At 44.9% G+C, this 20,797-nt stretch overlaps 1 protein-coding gene across 2 annotated transcripts in view; it reads left to right on the forward strand.

Moving 5' to 3' along the window:
• The first annotated feature begins 3,690 nt into the window (after nt 1–3,690).
• Nucleotides 3,691–20,797, forward strand: part of SLC35F4 (solute carrier family 35 member F4) — a 124,304-nt gene continuing 107,197 nt past the window's right edge. For both annotated transcript variants that reach the window (XM_067295651.1, XM_067295653.1), the window contains exon 1: nt 3,691–3,856. In XM_067295651.1, the coding sequence (XP_067151752.1) occupies nt 3,754–3,856 (103 nt within the window). In that variant the 5' untranslated portion in view covers nt 3,691–3,753. The remainder of the gene's footprint in view (nt 3,857–20,797) is intronic.

Raw genomic sequence — 20,797 nt, forward strand, 5'->3', positions numbered from 1 at the left:
GAATGGAAAATGGCTTGGAAAACAGGAGAACTGGGTTTTAATCCTCAAAGCTTGCTGTTTATCTGCTTTATGATCTCAGGCAGTCACTTCAACCTTTCATATATTTGCTGCCCCTCTTGTCCCTTGCCTTTCTGTAAACTCTTTGGGCCATTTGCCCAATGGGACCTTGTTGAGCTTTGATCACGGTCAGGTCCTTAGGGTTCTTGCAACGTAAACAAAGATCCGAAATGGAGGAAATGATGCTTCTTGTCTCATGGACTGGAGAAAGAAGCAGAGCCTGTGTGGTCAGGAAACAGGCAGATAAGGAAAGGAGGCCTGCTTCTTCAAACGCTACACATGTGAGGATGCTCATTGTTTTGTGCTTCTTTACAGTTCTAGTACCATCCGGTGGGATTTGAAAAGCAGCTGTGTAATACAGCGAGACTCTTGTTCCTTTCTATCTGAGGCTGTCTGGGAAAGCTGTGAGCAGCAAAAAAGACACTGGGACTGTCTGTCTGCAGAATCAGCAACATGATCAGGAGACATTACATTGTGCTCTCACTTGAGAGGTTATTTTTGCAAACATATGGCCTGGAGTTTAATATGTTTTTTGAAAGACTATTCAAATTCTGTGGCCATTAACGATAAAGACTCTTTCTCTAGAGAAAGATTTCCATTTCACAGGCTGCGGATAATTCAACCTGTGTGGAAAATAAGCTTGAAGTTAAACTTCTGTTTTTAAGTTCTTTTCTGGATCAACTCTTGGTTTTTAGTCATGGAGTGGTGAAAATACAAATCTCCACAAAATCACTTCAGTATATTTATGCAGCTAGCAACTTTGATGGGCCTGTTAACTTGAAAAGATGAAACAAGAAAGTCCCCATGTGCCCCTGATCATGTAAGTGCCTGTTTCTTAATAATAAATGGTAGTTCATTCATACATCTTATTCAGCTAGGCTTTCACAGCATTCCTCTCACCATAACTTTCAAAAAGCCTAATTGCAGCAAAAGCAATCTGCTTGATTTTCTTAAAAAAATTGTCAGCATAGTAAGAATTCAGAAACAATATGAAGCTGTAATTCATTATAAGCTTTCAAAGAGACAGAGGGTACCACTGTGTATCTATTGCATACAGTGATGTTGGAAAGGAACCATAGTCAGGAGCAATTTCAAGAATGGCTTTGCTTATATTATCTAGTGATGTTTAAACATGCACAGCATGTCCTTGAAAGACTACGGATAAAAAGAAGAGAGGAGATGAAATATTAAGCCAAAACTAAGGTGTTTGGAAATCATCTGAAGCTCAGTTGTTTCTGGGCATATTAGTTTAACCTTCAAATGAACCAATCATTTTTTTCCTTCTCAGCAAAGTAGTACTTTTAAGTCCTGAAATTTGACTTTGAAGCTGAGATCAATGCTGGTAATGTTCTCATAACACCAACTCCCACTGGAGATGAAATAGGGAAGGGGGGAACTTGTGGTTTATTCAGAGGTTCTACACAACACACTAGGCAAGTGATTTTTGCTCGAATTGTGCTTTCCTAACTAGGACAGAGAATTTTAATCTTGCAGAAGGGGTTAGAGCTTCACCAGCTTGTATTGATTCAGCACCTTTCAAGGCTAATTAATACATTGTCTAGCTCTCAGCTGTTTCTGTCCCATGGTCTGTGAAATCCTGGATGGGTGTGGGCTACATATGACAATCTACAAATGAGAAATGAAAGGAATAAGCCTGTTGTCAGTAGGCTTAAATTTGTCATGCGGGAGTCTATGCTTTTGTTGGACAAACATCAACCTAAAAAGGAGCAAAGGAACTGGGAAATTGGCTATGTCTTAAATTCCTGAGTGATAAGTGGTTGATTTATCATTGATTTGTAATTACCCTTAATATAACCTAGCAGTGCAGCAGGGGACAAGTAATCAAGTTCAAAAGAGTATTTAGTATCTTAAGTGCATTTATTATGTCTGCATTCCTACACATGAAAACGTTGGTCTTCAAAGCACTGTATGAACATTAACCAAATAATGACTCCCTATGCAATGGCTATTTTTAATACATCTTTTATTTGTTTGTGCTCATAAAAGGCTGTTCTGTGCTATCAGCTTATTTGGCCAGGCAAGGAAGGGAAAAGAATTAATGTGAACAAAGGGGGAAGCAATAGATATGAAATGGCTTGACCAGGTTCCCCATACACCAGTTAATGGAAATGGCTGGACAGAAAAGGAATATGGTGAAGAGATGGTACACAAAACAGACACAAAATAATGGAAAGGCTGGAGAAAGTGAGTTGATTACTAGATATGTGTTGGAGGAAAAAAAGGCTGGTTACTAATGGTCTTTTCAGTCTTGCGGAGAGTGGCACAACAAGGAGCAGTAGCTAAAAAAGTCAAATAATTCAAAGCCTAATTTTTACAAGTGAGAGAATTAACCTTTGGAATGAGTCGCAAAGCCAAACGGTGAATTTTTCATTTCTTTTTTTCAAATGCAAGCAAAGATTGTGAAGATCTCCTGTGGACAAACCTTAGCTACAGCACATCAGGTATACGACCTGCCTATGTGACTTCCTGCTGTTAGTGGACAGAGGGCGATACCCGCTCTCCTGCTCCGGTGTGGCGTACCTCCGAATAACACACGGAAATAGTTGCAGGCCTCTCTGGAAAGACATGTACAACAAATGGTGTAGAAACTGTCCTTCCACTCAGCGTCCTTGGAGGTCAAATTTGGTCTCCGTTCTCTTTTTGACATCTGTGTAGAAGCCTTCAGGGAACAGATCCGATGATCTGGGCTCGTGCTAGGAGCACGTGCGTGTCCCTTAGCTCTGCTTTCGCCATGCATAACTCATACCACTTTTACCACAACACCCCAGCACTTGATCGAAACCGACTCACGCTTAACCTTGAGCAAGAAAAATCAGTGAGCGTAAGGAAAGACTGAGAAAACTCTGTGGACACGGTGCTTTCCTGGTTTGCAGGTACCACTTCAGGTTGTCCGTCGCACCAGTGTTAAGCCCAGAGATACTAACACTTGGGAAGGGCCGACTGTCTTGAAAACCAGGGTGACCCCCCGCGACTGCCCACACAACAGCCCCCCGAGGTGGCCCGTGCTCCCCAAGACCTGCAGGCCTTTTCTTTTCAAGGTCCTTCCCAGCTCCAGGGCGAAGCCCGCAGAGGACAACCGCAGGCAGAGATGGGGGTGATGTTGCAGAAATGTCGGGCCTGCCCTGGACTCCTGGTCCCACACCGAGGGACGCGAGTGTCTCCAGCCAGCTCCTGGGAGCGCCTTGGGGAGACGGGAAAAGGGCGGCACCAGGGCTTCTTCCCCGCAGACCAAAGCCGCCCCTCGCCCCGCGGGGAGACCCCGGGAGGCAGCGCCTCAGGGCGGGGGGCGCCCCAGGGACCCCCTTCCCCTCTCGGGTGAGGCCCAGAAGGCCACCAACTGCCCCGCTCTGCCCCCGGCCCCCCGTCGCGACCTCTGCCCGGCCTCTCCACAACGGCTGCGCCACCGCCGCCCTCCCCGGCCCGGCGGGAAGGGGGGGGGGAAGGGGCCGGCGAGGCCGCCGCCGCGCTGCGGAGCCCGTCCTGCACCAGGCGGCGAGTCAGAGCGAGCGCCCCGGCGGCACCACAAGCTGCGGCGGCGGCGGCGGCCGTGCCCGCTCCGCCTTCCTCCTCCCACTCCCCCCCCCCTCCTCCTCCTCCTCCTGCCGGCTCGGCTCAGCTCGGCTCAGCTCGGCTCGGCGTCCCGCACGGCCGCCCCGCGCGCGGCTCCCGCCCTCTATGGATGGGAAGGCAGCACCCAACGGCGTGGCCACCATCGAGGACAGGATCTTGCGCATCACGGGCTACTATGGATATTACCCGGGCTACTCCAGCCAGAAAAGTAAGGCGCCCCCCCACCTCCGCCCCCCACCTCCGCCGGCCGCGCCGGGGGGCTGCGCGGCTCGAGCCGGCGGGGGCGCCGCGGCGGCCGTTAGCGCCCCGCCGGGGGCCGCTCGGCGCCTGTGGGGCCGCCCGGCGCGAGGCGCAGCCGTTGGCGGCGTCGCCCCGGCGGGAAGGGCGCCGCGGAGCCGGGCGGGGGGCGTCGCCCGCGCGGGGGCCCGGCCGCTTCGCCGCGCAACTTTCGCGCGCGGGGCTCGGGGGAGGGGGGGGGAGCGGGGTTTGCGCCGCCCGCGGAAAGTTTCCGCGCTGCTTTAGCGTAAAACTCTCGGATTATCCATCTTCCTCGCGAAACTAATTAGATTCTTTTTTTTTTTTCTAGAAACGTAGCGAATTACTGAGAATTTTTTTTTCTCTGTGCCATTTAGTAGGAGACTTGTTTTATTTATTTATTTATTTAAAGAAGCAGCTGAAATTAAAGCACTTGGTCCTTGCAGAAACTCACGGTTTTTGTTTTTTTTTCTTTTTTTTTTTTTTTGCTTTTGAAGTTTTTAATTAGAAACAGCAGGTTTCTGGCAGCTGGGAAAAACCTTAGCAGGCGCCTGTGAAATCGTAGATGTCCCGGTACTCGGGGCGGCTATTTAACAACGCAAGTTAGTCTAATGAAAGAAATGATTCATTTCCAACGCCGAGGACGTGGATGCATTATGCTCTTATGGCAATTTTGCAGTTTGCAAAAGCTGCAAAGCGCCACAGTTTAAAAAGCAAAGGGGAGGTGGAGGCAACTGTACTGGAAAGGCAAAAAAACTTAGGGGAGCGAAGCACTAAGGAGCAGATTTTCCTCTGCATGTTTAAACTCTCCGAGGAATTGAGGGGGGTGAACTGCTTCACAGACCGTGCCACTCTCCAGCTTTAATGCAAGAGTTAACTGAGACACAACTAACAAACCGCCAATATCTGGTAAATCTGTTTGCAGGCTTCCTATGAAAGGGAGGAAAGCCATGCATTGAAACCATTTAAAAAAGAGAAAAAATCCTCGGTGTGGCGGTCAGCTGAAAAGCAGACAGCCAAGGAGGGTGGCTTTACTCAGCTGTTATTTGTGGTGCTAACAGCACGGCAGGTGTTACGAGCGTTTGGTGAGGTCAGTCGATTTGTGTCTAGGCAGAAGAGGAGTTAGGAGGAAGCTGAGAGCAATCTGGAGGAATGGATGTATGAAAATCCAGGGATTATTGAAGCCTCTTGAGCTAGGTGGGACCTAATGCTGTGTCTAATTCTTTAACAGCCCCGGGGAGATTCACCTGAGATGAGGATATAGGCATAATAGTTTGTCGCAAGTTTGCTTTGGTGGCAGAATGCAATTCTCCAGCCTGCAGCAAGACTCCCACTCTATGAAAATGCAGTCCTGAATTCAGTAGTGTTGGTGCTGCAACCGGCTCTGCACAGGTGCATCGGAGAGGACTGCCCAGACGCAGAAAAGCTGCTCTTACTGCTTGTAGCCCAGGACCAGGTTCTACAGATGCTACAAACTGCATCTGCTGGAAATTAGATAAAGCATGCCCGGAGAGGCCAAGGTGTTCAGAAGTGCTGACTCTTGCAGTTTTATTGCTAATCTGTTAGCCTTTTGTACCTTTGCTAAAGACTGGGTGCTGAGGAAAAAAAAAAAAAAGAGATTAGTATCTCGGGTTTTGTTGATTTAAAAAAAAAAAAGTAAATGTTGTGGTCATTATGCTCAAAGAGGGAAAAACTAGAATTGCATAACCCAGAGGTATCCTCATTCTCCAATGTTGTTAGGTAAATGAAAAGCATGCACCGCTTTTAAACTATGAACACTTGTTAAAGCAGTCTGATGATTTTTGGAACTGTCATCGTATATTTTGGAGAGCTTGCAGCTGGCAGTATCGGAAGTGACTAACTTATTCTCATTGCTGTGTTTTGGGGGCGTTTAAAGTGTCTTAATGTGGTATGGTATGACTTTCAAAGAGAAGCTGATCTACTCTACCTGGGGAAAAACCAGGCGTCCTTCAGGTGTCTCGAACATAGAGCTTCTTGGCACTGAAGCAGTGAGAGTAGCCGGTCACTGCTGCAGATCTTGGCTTGGAGACCTTACTGTGTTCCTTTGCCTAGGCTGAAGTACAGCTTTCGAGTGGAGTTACTTCCAAGTGCTTTTGACAATTATTCTCTCGGCTAGTTGTTCTGTACAGCAGTGTAAATGCTCAAGGTGGGAAGTTTATTCGACTTATTAATGTACTTGGTATCTCAGTGCCTACCCTCTCCCAGTGGTGGAAGAGCCGTTGCCCTGCTACGTGCCCAATCCTATAGCGTGTGCAATCAATCTCCTTGTGCAGTCAGTCTGCTTGCACTGTCGCCTTGCTCCCTGCCTGGGACTGAAGGGTGCCTGGGGAAAAGGGCAGTTGCCGGTGAGCTGTTGTCCCCAGGATGGCTTGTGCTCTCTACTTCTCTTCTGCTTCCTGGGTGTCCCTCAGACCTGATCAGGGAGCTGGCCGGGCACTGCACGACAGTCTGCTGCTGGTCACCGCCTTCTTTGAGGCTCCACCTTGTCCCCAGCTGGGGACAGGGAGAATATTTCCCTTTCTGAGGAAAGGTGGAGGCTGGGAGTCGGTGGCTGCTGCTGCTCCGACCCTCAGCTTGCCCTCTGGGGACCTGGGAAATGACAAAAAGAGCCTGAGGGTCTGTGCGTTGTGCTGGTGATTTACATCCCTGCCTTAGTAGATCAGCATGTATTTTCTGGTTCAACAGGAGTTGTGTAAGTGTGTGAAGGCTAAGGATTAAATGGTCATGAAATCTAATGTCAAGGTCCGTAGTGTACAGAGCTGTTATTACACATGACTGCAGTATTTTCTAGAGACTGTTACTCCATCTTCTCTAGTGGTGCGTACTAACCTACTTTAGACTTGGGAGTGTGCATATGTTGATTCTTTTGTTAATTTTGAGTCATAGACATGGAAAATAGCTTCTTTATTTCTGTATGAGCCATTTGATTAGACAGAGACATGCATTTTGATTTTGTATTTGCATCCATATATCTTGCAGGAAACATATCCTGCATAATAAGACACAGGAACTGGAGCAAGACAAGATGTTTTAGTTTTGTTTTTTTTTTTTCCCCACCTGCTCCTGAGATGGAGAGGGCCCTTCCTGATTCCAGTCATCTTGTGACTTTGCATGTATAGCTTGATCCCTTAATTCCTGCATTTAAAATGTACAGAGTATGTATGAGCTCTCTGGCTTGCATGCGAAGGAGGAGGGCCTGTGTCTCTCTTCAAGCGAATTTCCTCCAAGTTGCTTCATAATTTGTCTGAGTGTAAGTGTCAGTCTTCTGCTGGTGTAGAGCAGAGGCTCTAGTCTTGGATCTGGGGTTGCTGATGGTGCTTCCATGTTTGTGACTCCTTGGCTTCATGTTTCAATGTGTGCATTTTCATTTGATCCGATCCAACTTTCCTGTCCACACAAACTCTGGGAAACCATATTCCCTCTCCTAACCTTTGCCATTACTTCTCATTCTTCTTTTGCTTTTCGCTGGTAGTACAATCATATTTTAGTGTTTCCAATCTTAAGAGTATGTGTGTGTTTTTTTTTTTTCTTCTTTGACTCAGTCCAACTACCACCCCATCTGTCTTTCATCTCAATATTGAAAGCTTTTTTACTTTCATAGCACTAAGTTTCTCTCCTTCAAGTATGTCTTAACACCCTTTCTGTGCCTTCCACTGAATTAAAACTGCTCTAGCCAAAGTTTCTTATCTCTAATCTCCATCAGCTTTGCCAAGTCTACACCCAAGTCAAGCAGTTTCTGTCTGGAAAGTCTTCGTAGCTCTTTTCACCATCAACAAAGTTATGTCTTGTCCTGGCTCTTGCCATCACAGACTTGCTTTTCTGCAACACCCTTTTCTCTGGTCCAGACAAGCACAGAATAGCCCTACTGAAATGCTGTGGCTGCGGTTGTTCTCCTAACTCATCATACAGGTCATCACCTTCTGTTTCTTCATTTTTGGACGGGTTGTCTTCCTATGCAAAGCTTATTTCCACCCTCCTGGTTTCTCTCATTTAGGTCTGGGGGGTTTGTTAGACTCTGAAACCGACCCCTCTGTGTATTTTCCCATGCTGCTTCAAGCTCTCCTGCTCCTCTCCCTTCAGACCTGCCTTGAAACCCTGGAGTTGTGTAAGCTCCTAGAAGCAGAGGATGGTGGCTTGTGCGCGTATGCAATGACGGGACTGTCGACTGTGTTCCTGGGCTCCTAGCGTAATGCTGGGTAGCCACCCCTCTCTGGTGCAGCTGTATGATGAGATGCGTCTCCCAGGGTGCTGGAGAGCCGTTATAGCAGTGCTTGGCAGCTGGGAAGAAATGCTGAACCTGTCCTTACATTAGCACAAATGCCGTAGAACAAGTCTTGTGTTTTCTTACCTCACTAGAATAGCTTGAGCAAGGTTTTGTGGTTTTATTTGACAAGTTAAGCCTCAAGTCAGCAATGAACTTAAGCATCTGCTTAAGTCTGAACTTGCACTAAGCCACTGGGCTTTGACGATGTGTTTAAAGTTAAGTTCCTGCTTAATTACTTTGCTTAATAAGAGTGGGATTACACATGCTGAACCAGCATCAGAAGCTTGACAGTTCCAATCTCCTGCTCTCCTGAAAGCGTAAAGGTTGTGCAGGGGAAAACCAATTCCAAAACGTTGGAGGGAATTTTCTTCTGGTTATTGTAGCAGCTGTGCCAGCAGCTCTGCTGCAGTACGAATCACATGGCAAACCAAGATCATCTCAGTATTTACCGAATGCTGTGCCCTCCCGGTGGCTTGTCACTTCCAGCGAGAGGAGCAAAGTCTGTCTGTTTGCCGGAGACAGCCTGCTGCTTTTCCAGCAGTTTGCATAGCCCGTGATCTCTCCATGCAGAGTGCACGCAATAGGAGAGGCAGCGAAAGCGGCACTCGAGGAACGGTACCTTGAAATTCTTGGTGGATGAGGCAGATCTCACTGATTCGTGTTTGGTGAAGGGTCTGGGAGGGAGGTGGTGGTGCCTCATTTGGCTTCTGTGTAAGTTAGAGGTCTCAGGGCTACTTCAGCTATACCAGTTGCAGGAGCTGCTCATGAACTGCATTTTGATTTTGTCTCTGTGACTGAGCCAGTTGCTTTGGCCCAAATCCCTGGGGAGCTGAGACATGAAAATGAGGTTCCTGAATATCTTCAAGAACTGGGCTTCATGTATCTGTTTGGTTCCCTGTCTGGGGAGTTGTCAAAGCTCTGTGGTCTATTGAACCTAAACTTTGTGACCCAAGACTGCCCCTGTCGCTACAGCCACTCTCAGTCTGCTGCTTACCTTGGTATATAGGTGCAATTTTGAGCAACTGTGTGCAAGGAAGATGAATTTAAATTGGGAATAGATGCAGGAAGGACACTATGGTGACCGTGGCAATGGGGAGCTTAACCTTGCAAGAGGGGACTGACAGAGCTTGGCTTGTTTAGGCTAGCCAAGATGGAGACTTGACTGCTGCTGCAGATACATCTTGGGAGGATGAACAGGGCAATGCTAGGAAAGAATAGTTATTTAAATTGAAGCAGCGTGTTGGCACACGGACAAATGGGTATGAACAGGCCATGAATAAATTAAGGCTGGAAATTAGCAGAAGGCTGGAATTAATGGCCAAAAAAAGTCTCTCCCAATCTTATGTATCTAAATAAGAATTATTTCCCAAGCTTTAAACTTGCCTCATAAATAAATTTGCCAAGATTTTGAGAAAGAATTGCTCCTATTTGGCAGAGGAAACAGAGACACTAAGGAGGGTGGGGGATGTTAATTTGCCAGAGATGTAATGTTTGATGGAGAGCGCTCTTCCTCCACCAGTGACTTCCCAGCAGCTCTTCCACCGAACCTGGCCGCGTGCTAAGGTTGGCTAGAGGTGCTTTCAATTACTTGATGGCTTTCGTTGCATGTTCTCTACCTGCTCTTCAGTTCCTCTGCCCTTCCGTGCTCGTCCGTGCGGGCCATTCCCGCAGAAAGGCTTCCTTGCTGCCCGGCCTTTGGGCGGGGGGTGGCTGGGCCGTGCCCCGCGCTTGTGGGTGGCCCAAGCTATCCGGCAACCTGACGCTTCACCTCGCTCGCATCCGTTCGCCTGAGGTGGCTTTAAGCTCACCAAACTTCACGTCGTTGTGGCAGTATGGAGCTGCGTGCCTTGTTCTTTCCCTGTTTTTCCCAAGAGAGTTGCTGCTGCATTATAAGAAATGACCTGGGTACGTGATGACCTCCGGGAGCTCTTTTGAATGCACGGAAAATGCATCCCTTAGTTTGGCTGTCTTTCTAGCGCTATCCCTCACGTTGCCTTCCCCAGCTTTGGTCGTGGTTAAACGCTGTAAAATAATACTCCAAAGTGCCAGAATAATTCAGAGCAAGCTTTTGTCTCTCCCATGCTTACACTCTTGGTTTTATTAGCTGTTTTTGAAAGTTTGCGCCAGTGATCGTTTCTTCTCCTGCGCGCTTGGAAATTGATGGGCTTTAGCTCAGCTACCTGCAGGCCCGTTCACCCATGAAAGTGAATTCGCAGTTCGCTGTTTGTTGAACAACCGGTGGCAGAAATTTTTTCACGCAGACCTGCCGCTGGATCATTGCAATAATGAATAATGAAAATACCTGCAAAAAAATCACCGCCTTTGTGGCAAATGTGCAAATAAGTTAGGAGGAAGAAAAACGGAAGAGCTTAACTGGCTGGATAAGTTATTCACCAAAAGTCAGTGGACCAGCTCTGCTTAGAAAGAGTGAAAAGAAAGAGTAAAAAATTTTTTTTTTCCTTGCAGTAGAGTGAAATGGGCCTCCCTAGTGGCATATGTTTTAGGCTGGTCCTCTGCAGAATTGCGAATTTCACTGCATGAAGGAGAAATCTGCAATGTTATGCCTAGCTAATACGCAGGGTATGGCTTGGCCAGTGATGACAGGGCTGTAAGCAAGCGTCCCAGAGACTTTGAGTGGCAACAGTGAATTTATTCAAAGGCATGCAGTATGTGTTCAAGTCACGGGCTCTCAATATATCTGCCAGCCAAAGAAGACTTTTCTGTTATTACTTTAAACGTGTTGATTCTTCCTAGACTTCACTTGCAAATAGTGTTGCTAAAATGGACTTGCCCTTTCCTGCGCTCGCTTGGGCTGGCCTGCGTCAGGCGTAGCACAGTGCCATGGTGGGGAAGGTGTCTCTGCTGTCCTTTTGTAGCGTCAAGCAGAAGCCAATTTCTTCCTACCTTGGTTTCATTAGGAGCTAAGGCAAGGGAGCAGGAGCCAGGTCTAGGTTGGAAGGTTGTTTCCCCGTTGTTTCTGGCTGTCGCAAAGCTGTCCTCTCTCTGTTTTATCTGGTGCAAGAAGAGGTCCTATGCCTGTTCTGTCTCCTTTAAGTTTCCAATTATACTTTTTGGTGGTGAGGTGGCAGGGGAGGGGGCAAGCACCGAACGTGCAGTTCATGAGCAAGTATGGCTCCGCCAAAACTGTTCCACCAAACCCACTGCTAGACCAGTTGCAGGCCTGGCAGTGACAAGTCCTCTCCATCCAGAAGGAAACTGCAGCATGAGGCTAACCTGATTCCTTCTGCAGTTTTATTCCTTCCCGTTTCGTGCACTTCGTGCTTGTGTTGTGACTAAATTCATGACTGAGAAGTGGCTGCTTATGGCACTGAAGTAGTATTGCTTGAGCAATTGCCTGCTGAAGCAAGATATAGCATAGCTGTCTCTCTTCCTGCAGAGGCTGTCTTCTGGGGAACATTTTGATGAGGGCTAGCCCACACCTTTATTATTAATGGGGTAGTCGCAGATGCTGTGCACCTCATTAAAAAATAGTTTCCTTTGGGGGACTGATTTTTGGTGTGATGCATAGGAACACAGCCATGCACGTCCATTACAGCCAGTGGGCGTTGTATACCCGGAAGTTTAAGGGCAATACTGGAATCACACGCTACTATGCCTATGTAAGATAACTAAGAAACAGGGCTGGGAACACATGTTCTCTGTCAGAGTGCTCTGAGACAGCAGAGTGATTGCATTAGCACGGTGTGATTTACATTCAGCATCTTGAACTACGCTGGCATCTTCTAGTGCACTTTCATTATGACCCTTTTCTTTTTTATGCATAAAACATGGGACTTTTAAAGTCTTTTCTTAGACAGAGTTTGCTATGTGGAGTTTGCAGCCCTGGGACTGTGTAGGTGCAGATTGGGTTTTTTCTCTGCAGTGCCAGAAATAACCTGTTGTGTGATAGATTACAGAGGCTCGAATTTGTAGCAGCTCGTGTGCAAGTGGGATGCTTCGCAGTGCTCCACCGGAGGAAATTCTTCAATGCTGACAGCATGGACAACAGGAAGGTGAACTCTTCATGGAGCTTCTTGTTCTGTGGTTGCACCTCTGCCTGAAAAGGTTCAATTCTGTGTGTGAGAAAGCATTTATTCAATTCTCAGTACTCAATGGGCTGCTAAGATGAAGAGTGGGTGGAAAATAATTGAACCTAGCATTTACTGGGAAGATTGGAAAGAAGAATGTTTCTGATGAATTGATTAAAAAAGAGGAAACTTCTTGCTTTTTTCTAGGGCAGGCTGGGCCAGAAAAGGAGGAAAGAAATTGTGAGGAATTAGATGAGACAACTTTAAATATCTTGTTTTCTCAGCATAGAAAATAATTTAGATTGTTGAACTGTCTGCCACGTCACAGAAGGAGTGACACTTTTCACAGGCATTGAAAAAAAACATTAGAGGAAGGGGCAAAAGACATCTTTTTCCATCTGAAAAACTTAGTTGAGTTGTTGGTGGTGTGCCGAGCCATATGCGTCCTGTCGAGGTGATTCATCCAGTTCAAGGCCTGCCTTCTATCACTCCTGTTGGGGACCCTGTGGCAATGGACATGGCTTTATCTGTGCTTGTGCACCACAAAGCTTCACATTTGCAGGGAGCTTTGGACTGACTTCAGTGTGCAGTTAACTGCACAACTGACATCTGATGTAGCGTCCTTATGGAGGTAAGGGTCCAGGAATATGCCTTCCAAAGGCCATCTGCTCTCGGAAAAATCTCTTCCACCCAGGCATGTAGGAAGGTAGGCCACTACCTTGAGCTAGATCGGTATGGCACTGCATGCAAGTGATGCTTTTTTCTTTATAAGAATAAAGGTGCTAGTTGTCCTAGCTTTCACTAATGAGGTTGGTTTCACTGGGTGACCAAAGCAAGAGGTCTAGGGGAGAACTCAGCCTCTTTAGCCTGCCTGTCACTCAGCTCATGGAACCGTTTCTGTGCATCACCTACTGTTTGGCAACACCTCTGAGATTAGGAATGTTGACTTAAAAGCCTGAGGTTGTACTTCACCTGTAGATGGATTGCGGCAGGCGATAGCAGCGCAGTGGGGTTTTACTATACCTCCTGTTCCTTTCCAACACTGAACTTTTAGAGACGCTCTTTGGAAAATGTGTCTCGTAAAAGACTTAGTGACGTTCCATAGCACTTTGCAGACATAAACCATTCCTTAGAGTTTACTGTCTTAAGGAAGCAAGCAAAATGAGAGGTACAGCTCTCAGATTTATTTTATGTCAGGGAATGGAAGGCAGAAGAAATCCATCACCATCCCTCTGCACATTGCTAGTAGCAGCTGTATTTGGTCTCTTATTTGAGCTGGTGTCTCAGATTTGCCTTACAAATAGTAGTAAGGGACAGACCTCAGTTGTCTGGGCTCAGATTTACTTTAATTCCAAAGCTGCTCCCAGAGGTGGGATGTTCAGAACTGAGGATGTTTTTGGTCTAGCTGTAGGCAAAGATTAAGCACTTTTAAGATATTTTCTGGCAGATACAACTCTGGAGAAAAGCATCAAGGTTCTGATCACTTTGTCTGCTTTTCTCTAGGGTGAAGTGGTCCTAATGCTTATCACCTGTATCACCTGGCAAGATCACCTTAGTGCAGGAAAATCCTCTGATGGCTTAATGATTGTTGTCCTTCACATCCTCCCTGTGAGCGGTGAATAGTGCATGGCTAGGTAAAACAAGAAATCCCATTTTACTGGTGTTCCCCAAATTCTCCTGTTTCCCTACTTGGGACTGTGACCAGGCACTGTCATTAGAGCAGACTGTGGGTTGCTCAGATAGCCAGATCTGCTCTGTGCATGTGGAGAGAAGAAATATAGATCTTCCTTTGAGGATTATGGTCATTGTCTCCTGCTGCATTTGGGTATCAGAGGCAGGCCTCTCTAGAAGCCAGCTGGACAAATATAATGCAGATTGTGAACTGAATACATAAAATACCAGGTCCTCTGTTGTATTTATGTTTGCTCTCTATATTTCAGCACCTTAAACCATTCTCCTTGGTCCTAACTTTCCCTTTTCATCCTATCAGCCTCCCTTCTCTCCCTGTGTCTGTGGCATCAGATTGGGCTGGTTGAGGGGGAGATATATTTGGTGCCTTTGATGTGCTGAGCCTTTTTTATAGGCTACAAACAAAAATTTTGTCTGTGTATTCCCCAACTGAAGAATACACGATTACTGTTCCCAGCCTTCCTCTGAGAGCAGGCTTTGACATCATTCATCGTTTATAATTTATGATATTTTTGTAGCAGTCTGTTAAGGTCTAGAAGAGAGTAAAAGGGATGATTTTAAAAGGACAGAATAGCCCTGTGCATTTTGGTAGTTCTGTGAGTTGGTTCCTGCTCTTTGGAGTTACTGCTGGGTCTCTCTTTATTATGGAAGCATTTTTTAAAGCTGATGTTGTTTTGCCTAATGTAGGCACTTCCTCCTTGTCAAACACATCCTGGTATGCCCTGTTAGGACTTTGCACGTCGTTCCTGGGTGCTTTGAAAGCATATTACAGAACGTCTTGTAACTCTTCTGTGAAATTTTTTAACCTGGTTTCTTAAGGAAGCAGGGCTTATGTGAACATGATGTTTCTGTCCCTCCTCCCTCCTCCAGTAACTTTTGAATGTAATGAGCAAATTTAACAGGAGGCAGAGAACACAAAAGTCACTAAACCTTGACAGACCTTGTGAAAATAGGTGGCCAGCTAGAAGAAGGAGGTCTTCTTGGTTCTCCTACAGCAGCAAGGCTGTAGAACTAGCTCACTCCTGGAGAACAGATGTACTGTGTAATTTTTTTGTGGGGATGGGGGATCTTATCCAAGATGCATCTAGTTAACATCTAGCTTTGGACAGTGGTCAACAGGAGATGTGCAGAAAAGAGTATAAGGCAGCTTCCTGGTATGCTTCCATCTTTCATTGATCTGTGCCTTGGAAAATTCTTGTTGTATACATGTTTTAGTAGCCTATGATGGGTATTTCTTACATGAATTTGTCTAATTGATTTTTAGACACTGGAGAATCTGGCCAAAAGAGACAAATCTGTAGGAAAAATCTGTTTGTCCATTTTGCTGTTGCGGAATTGCTTGTCTCTGCTGCTGGTTCTCTGGATATGATTCTTCAGCTGATGAATGAGGGTAACTCCCATTAACTTTCACAGTCAGACCGTTCCCCCTCTTGCCAAATATATACAGAGACAGAGGAAGAGAAAGGGAACAAAGCGCCAGCCTGTTGGGTGTGAATAAGCATACTGTGAAGCTAACACATCTTTTACTATGTAATTCTTTCCGACACACGGAGATACTGGCCTGGGAGGAGACACACTGGCTTCACACTTGATTTGGCTACTTCTCCAGGCTGTACTGGGATGCTGGAAGTCTCATAGGACCTACCTGTATTTGCGATGCAGTAGAAACAATAAAATGTTTCTACAGGACAGCTTCAAGTTTTGGTCTGAAATTCAATCAATAAGAGATTAATTTCCAGAACCACAGCCATTAGTTAAGGGCTCTAGAGCATACTAGACGATGGTTGTGAACCCTTTGCAGTTTTAAAAAATGGAGAGAATGTAGTTGTTCTATTAAGACTACAGAAAATGTTATAAAATATTAATGATGATAATCTCTTCTTATTTGAAATAATAAATCCAAAGTTAATTTTGCACTTGCAGAAAACTGGTGGCTATTAGCCCTCTATTTCTTTGCTGGTGGAATGTAGAAATAATACTTAATATTTTATCTACTTTGCAAAGATGTTATTAGGCTCACAAATATGTCATAGCGTCTGGAGGATGAAAAGTAAGCTTCCCCCTCTTTCTTCTGCAAGTTACTGAAACAGAGGGCTCTGCAGTCATTTCAGATATCTTCCTGGCGCCTAAGAGCCCAGGGAAAGAAAACATTGCTGCCCAAAAGGAGCCTCAACCATATTTTATAAAGCATTAAGTTTGTCTGTCTTAACATGAATTTAATATTCAGTGTAACTCTTAGCTTTGAAAAAGGCAATAAAGAATGACACCGGGTCTGTTTGTTTAAAGGTGTAAGTTCCTAGAAATTATTTCTGTCACCCACACCATCCATCCAGTTGCCAGTTATGACACTTCTGACCTATGCTGACAATGAGAATTTGACATTGTGGTGGCCTAACTGAACAAGGAAAAATGCCCCAGGGGTTTTATAAACAGGATTCAAAGCAAATTTTCCTTTGGTTGCCTTTTATTATTCAGCTGTATGTTTTCTGTTTTTGCCAAAGAAATGAGCACTGTTTATTAATATCACTGTGTAGCGACAACATGAAGCCTTTTTAGTCACTGCTGCTTCAGAAAGTATTGTAAAGTCTGACATCCCTTTGAAGAACTGTTCTTAGCCACTGCTGCTATTTTTATTTTTGAGTTGTTCTCTGCTAGATTTTTTTTCCTTTTTATTTTGTCCTCGCCTGCCCTGAATTTTCAGAAACACTTTCAGATCAGCTTACAACAAATCAATTGAGCTCTTTCCTCCTGTTTTTTCCCCACTGTTATTAACTTTTACTGGACTGTGCCTTCCAAAAGCTAGTCGAATGATAGTTTTTTCCTTGAACTCAAAACATGCAGTCTTTAGAGAAATATCTGCTAGAAGCACTGACCTACAAAATCTATTAGGCTCTCCCTACTGGTGTGAAACTCATTTATGTAATGTTGCTGGATGGGATGACTGCACTGTGCTTTGGAGGTAAAATGCACAGTTTAGTCTGGCTTTTATAAGCATTAGTGCAAAGAAGTGACTTATAATGAGATAATCTTTGCAAACCTATGGAATGTGGGTTTATGAAGATCTCTCCTGTTTTTCCCATATGGTTTTGGGGAGGTTCTTTGAGAGCAGAGACCATTTTGGCAGATTTAACATCTGAGTGTCTGCAGCTAGGTACTCCGTGCTGGCTCTTGACCTCCAGGAGCACCAGTAGGAAATGCCAAGCTGTGAACCCTCGTAAGAGAACACCGAGAAAAGAGATGCTGAAAGTTACCGGTGAAGATGATTTAGTTATCCTGTCTCCTGTGTGCTGTTTAAACTTTCCCAGCCTAACAAAGGTCAGAATGGCTATTGGAGGCTACATGTGTGGAGCCAGGTTGAATTCCAGCAATGCCTTTTCATTGCCCTGGTCCCAGCCCTTGCGGTGGGGAGGAGAGGGCTGGATTGGAGCTCTCTGGCTATTGGAAATAAAGCACTGATGAGTACTGGACAGCAAATTAGGGCTGATCTGCTTTGACAGAGGTTGCAGAGAGCCTTAGAGAGCCCGAGAAAAAGGGCAGTCCCAAGGTGATTTTAAACTGCTCTTGCTTCTGAGAGGTTCCTGTGCCAGGATCAGAGATGTAGAGGAGTTTGTGATGGAAGTCGTGGGGGTCCTGTGACTGCTGGAAGAGGTACAGCACTGGCAGTTAATGAGTTTGCTTTGCTGGCGTGGCCAAAGACTCTAGGAAGATTGGCTTTAGCTTCTTGTCCTGGGCCTTTGGGGAGAGGTGAATTTGGTCTGCTCATGCTCTAAGCCCTGTGGATGTAAGGCAACTCCAAGTTAGAAGCCGTAGTGCCATGGCAGCGCCGAGCTGTGCTCGGCCTAATAAACCCTGCGGCTTCACAGTTTTGAGTTGGGGTTGGATTGTGTGTGGTGGGCTCTGAACGGGGCCACAACTTGCTAATGTCTACCTGCAGAAGACTGTGGGGACATACTCAGAATTTCAATAATGCTCTGAAAGAGTAGGATACAGAAAGAATATGTTAAGCAGCTGCTGTGTCAGCATTAATGGTTTCTTCACTGAATTTTGCAAACATGTCCTCATTACTAGCCAGAAGGAAAAAGTTATTTATGTAATTGTAAGTTAACAATGAACGTATGTGACTTGTTAGTTGTAGTGTGGCTGTGAGGGGTGTTGAAAACAAGGGAAGTCATTTGCAGGGCATACCCAAAAGAAAAATGTTTCTTTCCTTGTTTCTAAAGAGAGTAAGAATTTAGTGTAAGGATAGTCATGATGGTGGTTAGTCTTATTATAAGGACATAAACATAAACAGGGATTGGAAACACATCCATAGGTGACATTACAGATGATTTTATAAATTATTTGGTGGTCTTTTGATCCCGAGTGTTAAAGATATATTTAGTAATTTATTCACACTCTGTATATTCTTTATAAATGTGCCCTTAATGTGAAGTGTGACTCTATCAGATAATCAGCTCTCTGAAAGGTCTTCCATCACAGTGGTGGAGATGTAAAGGCATCTCTGTCTGCTTCATCAGAGCCTAAGAGCCCAAGTAGTAGGTGAAATAAAATGTTGTGTGTGGAGTGGATCAGATGAGAAGTGGAACCAGCCCATCCATTTGAACCAGCACTTGCCTGGAACTGACATGTGAGATGAGCAGAGAAGAAAGTTTTGAATTATCTTCCAATTTTGGGCATTTTGGGCATTTTGGCCATGGTGACAGTTCACTCTAGCCTTCATGCTCTGCTGGATGAGCGCAGCTGAAGCACTGCAGTAATCTTCACCCCATAAGGTTGTGAAGTGGCTAATACTATATCCAGCTGCTTTTGACTGCTTGGTCTAAGACAGCAAGGAACTGCTCAGAGCTGGATTAATTGGGGATGCAGCCTTTGGTGCAAATCTGGACCAAGACTTAACTTTACCTTGCTGAATTGGTGGAAGGATGCCTTAATCCTGCTGCCACTGCACCTATTCCTAGAGCTGTGCATAGCCCATTTGGTTGTGGGGGAAAGGTTTCTAATTCCCTTTGACCTTCTTTGAAAGTCTTCATCTTTATCTTTTTGAAGAGAGATGTGAAAGGTGTGAATCCCTTCAATGCAATCCCCCAGGAGACTTGGTATTTCTAAAGTGCACTGGGGGACTTTAATCAGACACATTAATAAAACTCAACATCGTGAACTATCAGAAGGAGATAACGGAATATATTGTGTCTGCTCTTTCTTTGACCTTCTGTAATTGCCTCTGATTATTCTATTATAGTAGTTCATTTTAAAGTAATTGTGGAGATAAGATGCAAGTGTAAAACCACAAAAATAACCCTAAAACTTTACAAAAAGCATGGACAGACATCCAAATTGTGAGTCAGTCTGCTATGATGTTCCTTCTCAAGTGGGATGTTACCCAGATTACATAATGATTTGTTCCTCAAGTGAAGTTGCATGACTAAGAGTGGCAGAACCTTGCATGATCCTTGGTAACATTTTTGCCATTGATCCAGATTCCAAACTCAAGGGAAATTTTGACTAAAATGTTTGGGATTTGGCCTCTTTTTTAAAATTCATTGGCAAACTCCGTGGGTTGAGTAGTGATTGCCTAATCAGAGGATCACAGAACTGGAAAAGGCATGGGCATATCACTAGTGTATCTGTCTAAGCAGGCTCACCTATGTCATTCCTAATGGATATTTTCATATCCACTTTTAAAACATCACTGATGTAAGCTGCCCATCCTTCCCAGTCAGTCTGTTCCAATGCTTATTTCCTAATGACTAACCTGGTCTGTCCCTCTGCAGCAGTCTCCTACAGTCTGAGGACCTTTATCTTGTTTTCCTTCATCCTGACAAAACAAGCTCAATTCTTTTACTCATTCTCCATAAAGTCATACTTTCTAGAAATTTACCAATCTTCTTTTTCTTTTGGACTCCATCCAGTGAGCTTGCATCTTTCTTAAAATTCAGTTCCTCAAACCGGACATAGTTCTTCAGGTCTTACCAGCGTGGCCTTGCAGAGAAGAATAATTACTTCATTTCATTAGTATACAATGGGTTATCCATCTCAGTTCTGTGTTTTTTGGCAACAGTATAGCATAGGTGACTCAGCTTTAGCTTGGGGTTCCCTCTAAACTTAGTCCTCTTCTAGAAAATTACAGCTATTCCCTGATCTGTGTCTGTACAACTGATGATTTCCCACCTAAACTGACAACTTTTCACTTTCCTTTTTGATTTTCCTCCTTCCCCCCCGACCATTTCTCCAGTTTACCAAAATCACTTCAGTTCTTCTTCCAACAAACCTGTAGTGTCTCTGTTTAATATCACTTTCAGATATAATGATTAAGCTCTGTATTGTGAAAATGTCAAATGGTAGAAGGAACCTAACTTAGCATCCTTCTATTTAACAGCAAACCACTGAGAGCGACTAGTTGTGATTCTTGAGCACTTTCAGACTCGGTGAAATAGTTTCCTTTTTGTCATGCTGGGCAGTATCAGAAGCCTTACTGGTGTCAAGATTTCTTTCTTCTCTATTCACAAACCCATTATTCTGTCGTAGAAAGAAATGACATAGTCTGATGTGATTGAGTCTTGATGAACCTCTGTTGCCTGTCTTTCTTCTTGTTTTCTTACAAGTAGCTTGCTTTATTATTTGGTCTAGTATTTTTATGGGAATTAGGAATAGGCTGCCTGTTATCTCCAGCTACTTGTATTTCTTTTTCTGTTTTTCTGTTCTTTTAGAATTTCCTTTGCGTTCCTAGAGTTGTCAAAGATCCCTGTCATAGTGCTTAACAAACTAAAGTCCCAGAACTGAGGCCAGTGTTTGTTTTCTTGGATTTACCAGACCAAATAGTTGTTGATGTAAAATTTGACCCTGTAGATACAGAAGTTCTGGGTAGGTCTTGGTTCAGTGCCATCTCATTATT

The sequence above is a fragment of the Apteryx mantelli genome, chromosome 4 (genome assembly GCF_036417845.1).
Source record: "Apteryx mantelli isolate bAptMan1 chromosome 4, bAptMan1.hap1, whole genome shotgun sequence".
NCBI lineage: Eukaryota > Metazoa > Chordata > Aves > Apterygiformes > Apterygidae > Apteryx > Apteryx mantelli.